The sequence below is a fragment of the Schistocerca nitens genome, chromosome 7 (genome assembly GCF_023898315.1).
Source record: "Schistocerca nitens isolate TAMUIC-IGC-003100 chromosome 7, iqSchNite1.1, whole genome shotgun sequence".
NCBI classification, from domain to species: Eukaryota; Metazoa; Arthropoda; class Insecta; order Orthoptera; family Acrididae; genus Schistocerca; species Schistocerca nitens.
In genome coordinates this window covers 457,800,912-457,818,335 of record NC_064620.1, presented here as the reverse complement: position 1 = coordinate 457,818,335, position 17,424 = coordinate 457,800,912, and the positions used below count along the sequence as shown (strand labels likewise).

The window sequence follows — 17,424 nt, the reverse complement described above, 5'->3', positions numbered from 1 at the left end:
TGAATAATTTACAAATTTATACATAAATATACTTGTTTTACAATTTGCGGTATGCCGTTTCAAGGTTACGGAGCATTGAAAATTTATCACAGACACGTCACCATTATCATTAAATTACACTTGACACCACATCAACGATGTAAGCCTTCAAGAGAGAATACGATAACCAAAACAGGAGACAAGCATTATTTGATTAACTGCTAGCGTCGATTCGCATTCCAACATGCAAATATTTATTAAATTACTGAATGTGAAACGAGCAGAAATGACATTCATATCCTTCCTTGGCACAAATATTTCACTGTTTATTTAGGACTACATCTACATCTACATACATACTCCGCAATCCACCGTATGGTGCGTGGCGGAGGGTACCTCGTACCACAACTAGCATCTTCTCTCCCTGTTCCACTCCCAAACAGAACGACGGAAAAATGACTGCCTATATGCTTCTGTATGAGCCCTAATCTCTCTTATCTTTGTGGTCTTTCCGCGAAATATAAGTTGGCGGCAGTAAAATTGTACAGCAGTCAGCCTCAAATGCTGGTTCTCTAAATTTCCTCAGTAGCGATTCACGAAAAGAACGCACTCGTGTGATGATCAAACCTACCAGTAACAAATCTATCAGCCCGCCTCTGAATTGCTTCTATGTCCTCCATCAATCCGACCTGATAGGGATCCCAAACGCTCGAGCTGTACTCAAGAATAGATCGTCTCCTTTACAGATGAACCACATCTTCCCAAAATTCTACCAATGAACCGAAGACGACTATCCGCCTTCCCCACAACTGCCATTACATGCTTGTCCCACTTCATATCGCTCTGCAATGTTACGCCCAAATATTTAATCGACGTGACTGTGTCAATCGCTACACTACTAATGGAGTATCCAAACATTACGGGATTATTTTTCCTATTCATCCGCATCAATTTACATTTATCTATAGAGTTAGCTGCCATTCTTTACACCATTCACAAATCCTGTCCAAGTCATCTTGTATCCTCCTACAGTCACTCAACGACGACACCTTCCCGTACACCACAGTATCATAAGAAAACAGCCGCACATTGCTATCCACCCTATCCAAATGATCATTTATGTAGATAGAAAACAACAGCGGACCTACCACACTTCACTGGGGCACTCCAGATGATACCCTCACCTGCGCTTTTTCCCAGTCGCTCGGGACTTTACGTTGGGCGATTTCCGAGTGCTTACTGAGGCAGAAACCTAAACTGACAGCTTAAATTGCAGCTAGTGAATCGAGGAGCAATAACACTCACATTATTCCTTGTCACAAAGTCGATAGCTAGCCATGAGGCTGTCGATATTGAGCGTGACGTCAAAATGACGTCACGTTTTCGGGAATTGTTAAACGGGCGTTACCCTGAATATAAACTTTTCAAGGAGTACTGCGTAGTCGTACTGAAGTTTTGAACTACATAGTGTTCCAGTGAGCGTTCAAAACCATTGAACATCGTGTGTATTTACAGAGTGCTACTAACTGGTCGAAAGTTCATTTCTCTGAATAACAGGTCGCAGTTACAAATCTCAAACGGACAACTAGAGCTTTAGAGAGAGTGCTGTAAATACGAAACAGTAAATACTGATTTTTTTTTCAATCCAGGAAATTTTGCTGGGGCTGACTTTTTAGGGAAATTTGGTTACTTAGAGTGATAACACACGATAAATAATTTATTCGAAAATTTTTTTTGTTATTACTTGACCTAACAGAATCAACCTTCTTTACAGTGATAAAACAGTAAATTACATGTACACTGTTCACGCACCCTAGTTTTGTCTCAGATTACCTTAGCTGAAGAACGTTATGCGATGCTTGATGGCAGGTCGTGCTTCTGAAAAGCTCACCAAGGAAGTTCGATATTAGTAGAACGACGGACGAGGCTGTGTCATTGCAGTGTGTCTCGCTGATTACGTCTGTACCAGTAACTACCTACCAGTATACAAACTAAGGCACCAAGCTTGATGCCGTAGTTTTACACCATGAACAACGAACGTTTGCTAAGCGGTAAACAATCTTCCTTTCATTGTTTTGAGCGACTATACGCGAGAAAAAGCTTAGAAAACGTTCGAAATTATGTTTAAAGATCTTTTGCATATCGCTAACTGCTCTGTTTGTCAAACACTGGATGAGTATACTCTGGGTAACTTACCTTACGTTTTCAGAAAGTCTAGTTCATCGTGCATTTCAATGCCTATAGACATATGATCTATGACGTCATTTCTCCTAAACTATCTGTCGAACATTGATACTATTTTCACGTCGTTCTGTGGTATATGCACGTACTGTCTGCAAAATGAGTAGCGAGCAGAAGCAGCAATAAAGAACCAAGAAATTAAAACGTTTCGTCTTACGATGAAATTTTACTGCATCAATAGCGAAAATGTACTAAGTGTTAAGACTTTCTCTTTGTCGTTCTCTGTCTTCTCAGTCCACCTAATTTTCAACATTCGTCTGCAGCACCACATTTCAAATGCTTAGATTCTCTTCTATTCCGGTTTTTCCACAGTCCGTGCTCCACTACCATACAATGCTGTGCTCGAAACGTACATTATCAAAAATTTCTTCCCCAAATGATGGCCTTTGTTTTATACTAGTCGACTTCTCTAAACTAGGAATGCGCTACTTCTCTTTGCTTTCGTCTCTTTTCTATTTAATCTCAGTCCATATTCTGTTCTCATTAGTCTGTTCATTCCGTTCAACAGATCATGTAATTCATCAGCATTGTCATCAGTGATTAGTATGACTGATATCCTTTCACCTTGAATTTTAATTCCAATCCTAAACCCTTCTGTTATTTCCACCATTGCTCCTTGGGTGTATAGACTGAACAGTAGGGGTGAAAGACTACATCTCTGTCTTACACTCTTTTTAATCCGAGCACTTCGTTCTTGGTCTTCCACTCTTATTATTCTCTCATATCTCTTGTACATATTACATATTACACGTGTCCCCTATAGCTTATCCCTATTTTCCTTAGAATTTCGAACGTCTTGCACCATTTGACTCTGTCGAACGACTATTCCAAGGTAAACAGATTCTATGAACGTTTCTTGACGTTTCTTTAGTCTTGCTTCTATGATCAACCGCAACGTGAGATCTGCCTCTCTGGTGCATTTAACATTCGTAAAGCCAAACTGATCGTCATCGTACACATCTTCAATTTCCTATCTCAATCTTCTGTACGTTATTCTAGTCAGCAACTTAGGTGACTGAGCTGTTAAGCTGATTGTGGGGTAATTCTCGCACTTGTCAGTCCTTGCAGTCTTCGGAATTGTGTGGATGATATTTTTCCAAAAGTTAGACGTTCATTTGCCAGACTCATACGTTCTACACACCTCCATGAATAGTCGTTTCATTGCCACTCCCACCAGTGATTTTAGAAATTCTGATGAATGTTATCTATAGCTTCTGCCTTCCCAAGATCTTTTGAATTCTGTTTCTAATACTGGATCCCCTATTTCTTCAGAATCGACTCCTGTTGCTTCTTCTATCAAATCAGACAAATCTTCCGCTGTTTCCACCTATCCTCTCTCTTCTCTGCATTTAACAACAGAATTCCTATTGCACTCTTAATGTTACCTACTTTGTTTTTAATTTCATCGAAGGTTGTTTTGACTTTTCTATATGCTGCCTCAGTCCTTCGGACAATCATTATTATTTAGATTTCTTCTGATTCTCTATGCAGCCATTTCGCTTTAGCTTTCCAGCATTTCCTGCTTGTTTCGCTCCTGAGCGACTTGTTTTTCTGTATTGCTGAGTTTTCGTGAGCGTTTTTGTACTTCCTTCTTTCATCGATTAATTGTAGTATTTCTTCTATTACCCATGGTTTCTTGGCAGTTACCCTCTTTGCACCTATGTTTCCCTTTACAACATCTGTGATTGCCGTCTTTAGAGACGTCAATTTCTCTTCAACTGTACTGCCTACTGAGCTATTCCATATGGCAATATCTATAACGTTAGAGAACTTTAAGCTTATCTCGTCATTCCTTAGTACTTCTGTATCCCACTTCTTTGCGTATTGATCCTTCCTGTCTAATCTCTTAAACTTCAGCCTACACTTCATTACTGCTACATTGTGATCCGAGTCTATGTGTGATCCTGGGTACGCCTTACAATCCAATATCTGATTTCAGAATCTCTACCTGACCATGCTGTAATCCGACTAAAATCTTCCCATATCTCCAGGCCCTTTCCCAGTATACTTCATTCTCTTGTGATTCTTGAACAGAGTATTAGCTATTAATAGAGAAATTTATTACAGAACTCAATTAGTCTTTTTCCCCTCTCATTCGTAGTACCAAATTCTCATTCTCCCGTAACTCTTCTACTCCTGCCCCTACAAACGCATTCCAGTTCCCCACGACTATTAGATTTTCATCTCCCTTTACGTACTGCTTTAGCTGTTCAATATCCTCATATGCTTTCTCTGTCTTTACATATTCAGCTTCAGCTTGCGACATCGGCATTTATACATGAACTATCGTTGTCGGTGCTAGTTTGCAGTCGATTCTGATGAGAAAAAACCTTCCACTGAATTGGTCACAAAAACCTATCACTGAACTGGTCACAGTAACACGCTCTTTGCTTCTTTTTCCTATTCATAACGAACCCTACTCCATTTATATTGTTTTCTGCTGCTGCTGATATTACTCTATACTCATCTGACCAGAAATCCTTGTCTTTCTTCCATTTCACTTCGCTGACACCTACGTTATCTGTATTGAGCCTCTACATTTCCTTTTTCAACTTCCTAGCTTGCCTACCACGTTCAAGTTTCTTACATTCCACGCACCGACTCGTAGAACGTCATGCTTTCGCTTGTTATTCAATCTTTGCATCATGGTCCTCCCCTTGGCAGTCCCCCCTAATTATTTTGCCAATCGGAAGATTATCATCATACTTTTTTAATTACAGGCCACATGTGCTGTTGATGTACATTATGTGCCTTTAATGCAGTGCTTTCCATTGCCTTCAGTATCCTCGTGGCGTTGATCATAAACACAGGTAATCCAAAATGCACGTTTTTACCGGAAACTGCTATTTAGGAAACTTGCAACATTTGAAAGCTCACTGCATTAGTGACGCTATTTTCGCCTGAAACAACGGCTTGAAAATTGTCGGCCTTTGTCTCCAGTGACATATATAAACACAAAATAAGCCGTGAACACGTTACAAAGACCGAGTCTTCACATTACCCTGAAGATAAAACGAGAAACAACACAATTATTTTTATGTTCTTTGTCATTCCTTATCTGCTTCTGTATTGCTACAATTTGATTATTATGATTGTTATATTCTTGAAAACGTGGTCCGTCTTAAAAACTAAATAGAAGCTACTTTGTGGTATACGCGTTTCAGTTCCTTTTGTTTCAAATGGTTCAAATGGCTCTGAGCACTATGGGACTTAAGTGCTGTGGTCATCAGTCACCTATAACTTAGAACTACTTAAACCTAACTAACCTAAGGACATCACACACATCCATGTCCGAGGCAGGATTCGAACCTGCGACCGTAGTGGTCGCGCGGTTCCATACTGTAGTGCCTAGAACCGCTCGGCCACTCGGCCTTTTTGTTTCCAAAGCATCCCAAGTGGTCTGTAAAACATGTTTTTTTTCGTGTATAATAAATGCGTTACATAGATTTCTCAGATTTGTTGATATATTACAATTTTTCGTTATTACTTTATTGCTAGAAACAGTAATTTAACCTTACGAAACTTTTCCATCTACGCGTAGTCGTCTCTCACGGGCTGTTCCAGTACGTTAATAAAAGCTAAAGCTATGGAAACCTGGATTAGGCATGAGACTCACTGAAATTGTAATGGTTATTTTACAGCCACATTCAGCCTTGCCACTTGACACCATTTTGGTCGTTTATATAACAACATCGTTGCGTATCAGTCAGAGTAGCACTTCACTTAGGTCACTGAGGCGATACGGGCAATTTTCAAGACCATTTCACCTATGGAAAATCTTGTGTTATCAACAGGAGCGAAACCCACAACACCGCTATCAACACCAACTAATCCGTAGACTATAGGGGTAGCACACATGTTCTGTACCATGTCTTCTTGTCTCTTTCGTGTGGGTGTTTAGAAAAAAGTCTCTGCTGGAGAAACCATGAACGGAGAAACTCACGCAGTTCACAAAGGAAGTTTGTATGAGGATGGATGCGTTTAGATACGTCGGCTCCTGTCGGTCGATTTACGAAAAGGTCACTTAACCGACAGCCGTAGCTTCCAAGTAGATGAAACTATATTTTCATTCATCAGTTTCTACAAACCTACCGTCAGGATAAATAGCAAATTCACTTTGCACAGGGCTCAAATATTTCTTACCCACGGTTTACAGCACCATATACACATCATCAGAATACATTTCATGCTACAGGTCGTGGGGGCTGTGTTTCCGGCAACCGACGACGAAACTACGGGCGGATATAAGACATTTATACAAGCAGCTGAGATACGACGTGAATCCGCAACAGAAATCTCATCAAAAAACGAACACGTGTACGTGGAGCCACTCTAGGCACATAGGTAAGAATCATTTGCTAAGCTATTTACTCTGTGTCTGTTAGTTCATTGATTCACTGAAAACGTCGCTACAGCTGCCAGTATACAGGCTATGAGCTACGATGGTTCGTACTTATTCCCTAAATCGATATGACATGACCTCACAGGTAAGGGACAACGGAATAACGTAATCAAATTTTGTTGTTATGAACCACCGAGTAAAAAGCTCGTGAGCCAAATTTGGTACAAAGCACTCTTTGACGCGCACACTGAAACGTTGCTCGGAGGTCACAGACGCGAAGACAGATTTAGCAGAGCCCTCGAAACTTTGTCCGCCAAACACATCAGTTAGCACTGAAGTGAGCTTCAAAGACCGAGTAAAAACGTGATGAGGCAGTCCCCTCATAACAGCTTTTGGAAGCGGCAGTATGATTTTGCTCCATTCTTATTTGAGAGAACCAAAAGCGGCAGTTGTTGAGACACATTCATAACGAATGTTGTTTACTCGAAATTGAAAATCAGATATTTTTTTATGTTCGTCTGTAATATCAGATAAATGCTAGGATGGTTCCTTTCTCCGTTTCATCCAATTCTAATTTCTTTCGCCTACATTTTGACCTCGTCGTGGACGTTGCACTTCACTTTCTGTAATCACAATCATAACAGACATTCTCTCTCTCTCTCTCTCTCTCTGTGTGTGTGTTTGTGTGTGTGTGTGTGTGTGTGTGTGTGTGTGTGTGTTGTTTTAGTCTCGAAATGAAGAGCGAGATAGGGCATAAGGCATGGAAAAACAAAAGTAATTGGAAAGCCCTTTCCGGCTCAACAAAAGTATGTCTATCCGAATATGAAACAATTATAAATTTTTCTAAAAGGCAAAACTGAGCTTCTGGGTCTATTTGTAACGCAAGGTGCTTGTTACAGCTTTCACGGGCCAACAAGTTCCTATTTTCAGCCAAAAGGTAGTTTAGCCTGTGTAGCATTTCTGATGCAGAAGCATAAGGAAATGGCAGTTCACAGGAACTCGTAAACTCTTTACCATTACGTTTGCGTAAATTTCCGTTGTATGGAAGCAATTACTGCCGAGCATAGATTCATAGTGAATGTCTCACACAAATTTTTCACAATATTCAATGGTTACTGTGTTGGCATTTATGTATAAGAGGCAATAGCTATGTGTAATTGAAATTATTCAGTATACTTTGTTTCGTTAGAAAAAATCTTTATATCTTTGATTTATGCTCTCCTTAACGAAGGAAGGAAAAACGTTTAGAGTTTAAGGCTATTAGGAGAAGAGGTCAGTAGAGACGAAACACAAGCTTGGATTGGCGATGGAAATCGACAGTGAAGTATGTGAATAGCGACTGCTTCAAAAATGCTTCCATGGAATTTTTGTGAAGAAAGCACCATAACATCAGTTGTAACTGCATATTGTATTCATTGTTCAGAGCATTCTGGAATGGGGAAGACTGAAAAATGTTCTGCAGTCTGTTTTCAGATGCTGCTTATTTGCTTGGGAAGCTTGTCAAACCGCATCCGCAGTGTGAGATAGGGAAATTTTGAAATACACCAGCTCTATCCAAAACTTCTATCCAGAAATTCAGAACTTTGACATCGCAATCGTTTGAGGGAAGGGTTAAGCGTAAATAACTGGCACTTTATCCAGACTGTAAACTCACCTTATTGAGTTTTTATTATGTACAACTTTTCCACTAGCAGGCTAAGAGTAATAAGGGCCGTCAGGGAATATGGACAAGGAATAGAATAATAATGTAATGAATTCATTACACAGGAAATTCCGCAGCTGATGTGGGCTAGTAAAGGCAGTATTGGTGATGACCAATACAAAAAAAAGCACATACTGTAATGATTTCTTAGATTTGGATTATCTTTGCCATTCTTCCACCATGAGAACACTCTCATAACCTCTATGTCGATCGGACGATAAACCGTAAATATCATCTCTTATTACGGAAGTCATCAATGGCGAGCAATGCCAGGGGTATCCGGTAAGTAAGTTCCGATCGGTCACCAAATAGAAACCACTGTGAAAATACGATGAAGCTTTGCATATATGTGTTCGGCAGTGTCTCTAGTATGTCCGTCGATGGCATCACATCGCTCTTTTCAGTTCTGAGCGCACGGTGAATACATAAAGATGCCTAGAAAATAGTGCCTCTAAGTATGAGGGCCTGGTGACAGATGACGTCTGATGCCATACCGCCCACGTGACATAACTATGATACTGTTCCTTCTTGACAATTTCCGGCCGCACTCTGCGGGGCAATGAAGATGCTCCTCCAGCGTTTCCGATGGGAAGTATTTAATTACCCACAATACAGACCGTAACTGGATCCCGCTGAGTTCCAACTTTCCTCTCATGAACTGCTGGCTGTGAAGACAGCGTTTCGGCACAGACAAGGATGGACGTAGATAATTGACGGAAAGCACAGGCGGCTGCATTCTATGACGAGGGTATTGGAATGTTGATACAACGCTACGACAATGTGAGTATTGGAGAAGTGGCTGGAAGGTGTAGCTAACTGTTGCAAATAGAACGTTTTTGATTCTCATGATGGTTTCCATTTCGCGACCCATCGGAACTTATTTTCCGAATAGCCCTCGTAGTCAGACTAGCTTAAAAAGATGTATGCTCTGATGTTCAGCGTGGAATGGAGACCATGAAACGGAGGATAACGTCCTTTCGGTATGGAAGACATAAAACCCAAAAATTATGTGGTTTTGGGCAGATGGAGAAGGACTGGAAGAGTAGGGAAGATATAGGCCGTGGCGTCGCTGAAAAAAGCAAAGTTAAACGTTCTGTTTACGGAAGGGTCACTAAGAAGGAATTCACATGGTCAAGGAGGTTGTAGGATATCGGTAACGGCCTTTATATCTGACCATTCAGTCAATCGCCTGAAGAGATTTAGGGGCACCTTCTAAGACATGAATCAAGATATATTCTGTGTAGGTGGTTCCCCATAGTTCGTAAGTATTTAATCCTTCTGCCACCACTGGGATCTAAGTGTCTCAGGCTATCACAGCGCCAGTGGCAATATGCTGTACGTTACTGCTATGTACCATTGTTCTTTTCGTAAATGGAAGCCTGCTAATGAGTTATAGAAATCTTGTAATTACAGCTGTCACCTATAGATTGTGCTGTCTTCGTTTCGTTCTTCCTCTGCTCCGTATTGTCGCACTGAATTAGTTCACGCCTGCAGTTATGCAACTAAATGAACAGATTTGCAATGGGGGGCAGCTGTTGCGCCTTCCGAGATAGTTCATGTCAATGAATGCTCCCATGTATTGACGTTTGCGGCGTCTTAAACGATGCCTGTATTGAATACCTGTGATTTCAGTTGAGTACTTGGAGAGATTCTCTACCAACTAATGTGTGCCATTTTTCTGTGTGCCTTGTAGATTTTGCGCAGTCGTCCTCTACCCCACCACCCCCTCCCCCACCCCACCCCGCCACCCCGCGTTATTTCATATTGTTACTTTTGAGTACGAAATTAATTAGGATGAACGTTAATTAATGTCACTCTGGAAAAAAATCGTAGGGAAAGAGCTAAAGAAATACTTACATATTATCATGAAGCATAAAGAATGATACTAGTTAAGCTCATGTAACCGATAGCATATAAAGGTTTATAAAATACTGATTCAATGATACTCTAGAGCTTTCATAAAAGAAATCGTGATGCTACCTCCAGTACAATAAAGTTCAGCAGCTTTTTTGTAATATACGCAAAAATAGTAAAAGAAATATTTGTTTTCCGATAGGTTGTAGTGGTACATAAGTATGACATTAATTCGGTAAATCTAGATGTTGTAACGGACATTTGAATCTAGCACCTGAACACCGCTGGTCATCTGCCTGGTGCGTCGTACAGTCGGGAATTGTTTGACGTCAGTAGTCGTTGCTGGACGTCGCAGCTGTTAAGCCCGTGGACTTTCATTCGGAAGTAACTTGGTTGGAATCTTCATCTGCTAATATAAATTTAGTTTCCGATGTGCCATTTTAGGCGAAAGCAAGAAAATTCCTCACAAAATGGCAAACTCATTTGCTTCCCCATACTAGTACAAGTGAACTTAAGTTCTAAGCACTTGGACGAGGACGAGACGCTAAACTCTTATCGTCTTTCAATCTTCGGTGACGTCCGCGAAGGAAGCTCTACACGATGTTCCGATTCGAGTAGGTATCGTTGAAGCATTTCTGCCCGTGTCTCTCTCCAAACTGCCCTACAACATGGTTACTCGAGCACTTAACCTCCAAGCGTTTGTCAGAATGTGCTTCGAGATGACTGATTTGATGCAGATAAAAACCAAGTAGCATTAGTGCATGGGGAACAACGACTTAGATATTATGAAGCGTCGCCGTAGTTATTTTGTAATATCTGACATTATCAGGAAAGGAGAAAAGAGATATTACAGGTTCTCTCTAAAAGATCCAAAATTTATTACGATTTTTTAAAAAAATTGTTTGGATCACAACAAATTTATAATCTTAAAAGTTGATAATCAAGATTCTCTGTTTCGAAAATTTTAAATAGTGGTTTCCTTGGCCAATATGTGAGTAGGGTGGTAAGGCACAATAAATAAATAGAAACTAAAAAACAGATAAAATAACAGCATTAGAGATTGAGTTAACTCAATTCTCACAACCGCGATTGCATTTAAGTTGTTTATTTTTATTTTCAGAAGACCTGTTTGAATCTTGTACGAAATCGTCTCCAGATCAGGTTCCTACGGTCATCAAGGAATATAAAACCTGAAGATCTGTTAGAGGTTGGAAACCCCTCCTCTAAAAGTAAAAATGAACTGTGTATTGTAATAAGTTATAGTATTATAAAGGTCGCCCTTTTTGCCGGAATAACGTTCCAAAAAAATTTAAGAGAGTGAGTAGTGAAATATTTCATTCAATGTGGGAGTCCCATTCATCTCAGAGTCAAGTGATGCTGCACTTAAAGCGCCGGATTGTCGTTTAGGAGCACCTGGGTTCAAATATCAGTGGGACCACCTTATAAATCAAATGCGAGAATCTGTCTTTTGAAAAGGAAACAGACAGCTCTCTGCTCCACTCTTCCACAATTCGAGCTTATATCCATATGCATACTCCGCGAGCCACCATACACTGCATATTAGAGGGTACATTTTACTACCGCCAGTCATTCCTTCACCTGTTCCCCTCGGAGACTGAGTGAGGGAAAATCGACTGTCTGTAAGCTTCCATAGTAGTCCCACTTTCTCCTGTCTTCGCTATCCTTACACGGGAAGCACGATGATGACACTACAGTCTGTCGCAAAAACTGGTTCTCTAAACTTAGGCAATAGCGCTTCGTAAAAATAACGTCTTCTTTCCTCCCGAGATTCTCATAATACTCGCCTAGTGATCTGAACTTAGCTGTTACGAATGTCTCAGAATGTCTCCGAATTAGTTCTATCCCCTTCCTTAATCCTCTTTACAAGGGAGGCACGATGACGACACTACAGTCTGTCGCAAAACCCGGTTCTCTAAACTTTGTCAACAGCGTTTCGTAAAAAGAACGTCTTCTTCCCTCCAGAGTTTTCCATAATACTCTCGTACTGATCGAAACTTAACGGTGACAAATCTCGCAGCATGTCTCTGAACTAGTTCTACGCCTTTCCTTAATGCGAACTGATGGGGACCCCAAGCAATCGGACAGTGTTCAAGAATGGGTCGCATTAGCGCTCTGTACGCAGTCTCCTTTAAAAATCATCTACACTTTCCTAAAAACTCTCCCAGTAGACCTAAGTCGACCAATCGCCTCCCTTCTACCATCCTTACATGCTTGTTCCATTCCTTATCGCTTTGCAACGTCACACAGCACACTAATGCTGAATTCAAACATAAAAGGTTTGGTTTTATTACATATCTGCATTAATTTACAATAATCAGAATTTAGAGCAAGCTGCCATTGATTACGTCAACCTGAATTTTAGGCTATGTCAACTTGTATCCTCCTATAGTCAACCAATGACAGCACCTCCCCGCATACACAGAGTCTTCAGCAAACAGCCGCAAGTTGCTGTTCACCTTATCTGTCAGATCATTTATGTACACAGAAAATTCGCTCATTGCTCGCTGTTTTGTTTTCATTTAATCGAACTTTTATGGTTTTCACAAACTGTGACATCTTCTCAACTTTTCACGCTGATTTAGGCCATAGAAGCATGGCCTTTCCGAATCTACTTACGACCAAAAAGCTATTCTGGTAGCTGGATTCGGAGGTCTTTTGTAATCTTGCCCTTTGAGTTCTTACGGGAAAATTTCATCCCTTAACACATATTTCTTTTGAAGTCAAATAGCAGTTTTCATAGATTTAGCTTCAGAAATGCTTTAGTAGTTCTTTAATAACGATTTCTTTTAAAAAAAGGCAGTGACCTATTATTTCACCACCATTGTGCCTAAATTTCCAAAAATGCTGAAACACGTTATATTCTATTTCTGACCGAGAGACCAAATACAAATTTTCGTAGCTCTCTCTCTCTCTCTCTCTCTCTCTCTCTCTCTCTCTCTCTTCAGTCAGGTTCCTACGGCCATCAAGGAAGACCTGAAGATCTGTTAGAAGATCGAAAAATAAAAATGAACAAATAAAATTATATTACTACTGTGTCTATTGAAATAAATCATCGTATTATAAAGGCCGCCCTTTTTCCCGGAATAAGGTTCTAAAAAATTTAAGAGTGTGAGCAGTGAAATATTTCACTCAATGTGGGGGTCCCATTCATCTCACAGTCAAGTAACGCTGCATTTAAAGCGCTGGATTGTCGTTTAGGAGCACCTGGGTATACAAGTGAAAGGATTGCCTTTCCTATCATCAGCAACAAGTCGCAGATTGCTGCTCACACTATCTTCAGATCCTCTATTTTCCTGTAGCATATAGAAAAATGATTTAGTGCAGTGAATAACATTCAACTCACTAACACAGTGTCATTTTTCATCGACGTTAGCTGGTAGCAGTGGAAACGACGACACACAAAAAAATTGTTAGCGACGCAGAAAAGTAGCAGGTAGATTGGTGGCAGTTCACGGTCCCGGACGGACTTACCACAGATCTGCAGCAACGTGAGAGCTGCGAAGGCCCGCAGGCTGCCCACGGTCTGGCTCACTGAGGATCGGCGCAGCAGGATCATGGCTGGGGCGCACGCACGCACTAACGCACGCACTCACGACACGCGCGGCAGGTAGCAGGTAGCGTAGCTAACAGGTGAGACACACTTCGCGCCGACACCGCGTGAGACCGGCGGGCGGCGAGCGGAGCTGGGCCAGGCGCGCCAACTGGCTGTCGGCGCGACGGAGGGCCGCGGGAGCACTCTGCCGCGGCGCATGCGCACTGCGCCGCTCCTCCGTCCATTCATGCCGGCTCTCGGCGGCCCGCCGCCCACGCATCGCTGACCCGCCCGCCTTCCGCGACCACTGCTAACTACTCGGCGCTCGTAGACCTAGGCAGGGTCGAAACAGCGGAAATCGCTGCCAACGAATCTCTGGGAGGCTACACTGAAATTTTCGCTGTAGTGTGTGTGGAGATGAAACTTCTTGATAGATTAATAGTGGGTGCGGACCGACACTCGAACTCGTGTTCCAGTGCACTACCAACTGAGCTATCCAAGCACGACTCATGACATGTTGTCACAGTTTTGCTTCCGCCAGTGCCTTGTCTCCTACCTTCCAAACCTCTGCAACGTAGTTTCTTGACCGAGCGAGCTGGCGCAGTGGTTAGCACACTGGACTCGCGCTCGGGAGGACGACTGTTCAATCCCGCGTCCGGCCATCCTGATTCAGGTTTTCCGTGATTTCCCTAGAACGCTCCAGGCATATGCCGGGATGGTTCCTTTGAAAGGGCACGGCCGACTTTCTTCCACATGAAGATGGTTTTGTTCTTTCGGACATGTCCCAAAGAACAGACACCATCTTCATTTCGTCTCCCACCTTCCAAACCTCTGCAACACAGTTTCTTCCACATGATGGTGGTTCTGTTCTTTCGGACATGTCCGAAAGAACAGACACCATCTTCATTTCGTCTCCCACCTTCCAAACCTCTGCAACATAGTTTCTTCCACATGAAGATGGTTCTGTTCTTTCGGATCGAAAGAACAGACACCATCTTCATATAGTTAAGGCTAAACGGCCACTGGTCTTCTTCTATGCTGGATGCACACGTATTGCCCAAACTCTTACGGGACTCGGTAAGATTGTCTGCCGCGAGTAATGAGTGTAATGGGCAGGGGCACTACGAATGTGGTGTGTGGACATTTAGTTGGGAATATAGGTCTCACGGGGAGCGTGCAAGGGGTAAGTTCCTGGAGTCGCACTATCCTCTGTGCCTTCGGTGGCTCAGATGGATAGAACGTCTGCCATGTAAGCAGGCGATCCGGGGTTCGAGTCCCGGTGAAGGCCGGCAACGGTGGCCGAGTGGATCTATGCGCTTCAGTCCGGAACCGCGCGACTGCTACGGTCGCAGGTTCGAATCCTGCCTCTGGTATGGATGTGTGTGATGTCCTTAGGTTAGTTAGATTTAAGTAGTTCTAAGTCTAGGGGACTGATGACTTCAGATGTTAAGTCCCATAGTGCTCAGAGCCATTTGAACCATTTTTCCACTATTGAGATGGCTGAATGGCCACCTCCAGAAAAACAATAAATGAAACAAGGAAGGTAAAATTCACCTACGTATTAATGAAATTTGAACTTCTTCGTTAGTGCATTATGGCTACGTTTCTAACGCACCTCCAGAGCATTATAAAACCCTTTTCAATCACTGATCGTCCTAAAAAAGACGTTTTTAGGTGCAGCTTTGAAGCACTTTCTAATCGCAGTAAACGCAAAATGTTGTGAATTTTCTACTTAAGGAGGGGAATTTTATCTTCGTTTCCGTTTATGGTTGCGTTTTTAACGTACCTTTACTATGTTATGTAATCAGTGTCAAACATTTATCATTCTGTAGAAGACTTTTTAAAGATGTCTAAATGTAGGTCAAGCCGCTTTAATTGACCTTTTACTACTGCAATAGATTTAGCCGTTATTCATCTCTTCCTCGCGAAGCTTGCGTTATACAGTTGCTGCCTCTAGCCATGTTCAAGATTTTAGAGTTTCAGATAGCCCTTCTTAGTTGGGAGAGGGCAGCGGGATTGGGGGGATAAACGTATTAGTCTAGCCTGGTTTGATACGACCCAACACGAGGTCCTCTCTTGTGCCTACCACTTGAAACGAACGACCTCAATTATTTATTCAGTATATCCAAATCTCTAACTCCACCTACAATTTTTTTTTTTTTTTTTTTTTTGAGGAGAAGAAACGATCTTGGCTAAGGTGTTGAAACTACTGTTTATTTGAAACTTCCTGGCAGATTAAAACTGTGTGCCGGACCGAGACTCGAACTTGGGACTTTTGCCTTTCGCGGGCAAATCCTCTACCAACTGAACTACCCAAGCACGACTCACGGCCCGTCCTCACAGCTTTACTTCTGCCAGTATCTCGTCTCCTACCTTCCAAACTTTACAGAAGCTCTCCTGCGAACCTTGCAGAACTAGCACTCCTGAAAGAAAGGATATTGCGGAGACATTGCTTAGCCACAGCCTGGGGGATGTTTTCAGAATGAGATTTTCAGTCTGCAGCGGAATGTGCGCTGATATGAAACTTCCTGGAAGATTAAAACTGGTGTGCTGCACGGGGTGACCGCGAATTCCTGTTACCCCCATTAATAACCAACGTAAACCCCTAAACGTGAATAAATAACAATAGTCCCTTAGCGGAATTTTCTTCAGCTACGAATCGTGTCGAGCTGCTCGTGAAAGGCCTTGCACCATTACAGAGTGAAATGCATGAGACTGGGCACTGCGAATAGCAACTGAGATGGACATTGCTTATTCCAAGTATTGGTAGACCCGGCTAGGCAGATTAGAGAAATCGTACAGTATAGGGTGTTGCAAACAAAACGAGGTTTACTTCAAGTAAAAGCGTAGAGGAGATGCCATCAATTCGTAGCTAACGTGAAGATGAAGCTTGTTGTTATTCCGCATTTGCTGTGTCGAACGCCGATTGGTCACGTTTCGTGAAAGAACTACAAGCGCACCTCACTTTATCATTTCGAGGAGAAAAAAATAGATTAATGCTATGGCAGATTCACATACAAAAATTTACAGTGATACGTATGAGTGGATTAGTGTTTGTGAAGCTTTGTATCTGTCTTCGGGGACCTCCAGGCACATTAGTATCAAAAATTAAAAAAGGGAGTGCTTAGTGACCAAAATACTATAATCAGCCTACCAAAGTCTGGAAAAATAGATTTCATTCTAAGTGGTTTCTAACCAGCAGCAGACATTAATACATTGCTTTTGTTGGTCTCTTTGTGTGGACATAAACCAGGAAATTTTTTTCCGACTGTCGAAAGTATTTTAAGGAAATTTGCGGACAATGCAATTTCGGACAACTCTGTGTCATCTGATGTTTTTTAGAATACTGTATTCTTAATTTTCAGTAATCTGTGCATTATCAGTTCCATTAGCACATTTTACGAATTGCTATAACTATGCTCGGTATGCAGCAGATTAGGCAGAGCAGCAGCCAGTACCATTTCTTACGCCACCACAGTTCTCTCTAAATAAAATTAGTAATTAATGTGACGTGCCGGAAAGTATTAATTTTACTTTCGGCAGGTGTGCCTTTTATAAGAAAAAAAAAGTTTGTTTTCGTCATTTAAACGACATTTGCCTTTATTGTGATGCCTATAGAAAATGAACAAGGAACTGTATCATTGTTACTAAAATAAAGATTGTTCCAAAAGTATTGTAAGTACTGTACAATAGGAACTACTACAAAATGACGTATGTGTAAGAAATATTTCATTTTATTAAATCCAGTTCACG

The 17,424-nt window shown here is 41.6% G+C and overlaps 1 protein-coding gene across 1 annotated transcript in view; it reads right to left on the bottom strand.

Moving 5' to 3' along the window:
- Nucleotides 1-13,790, bottom strand: part of LOC126195687 (uncharacterized) — a 590,609-nt gene extending 576,819 nt beyond the window's left edge. The window contains exon 1 of the mRNA XM_049934315.1: nt 13,611-13,790. Within this exon, the coding sequence (XP_049790272.1) occupies nt 13,611-13,695 (85 nt within the window). The 5' untranslated portion in view covers nt 13,696-13,790. The remainder of the gene's footprint in view (nt 1-13,610) is intronic.
- Between the last annotated feature and the right edge of the window lie 3,634 nt (nt 13,791-17,424).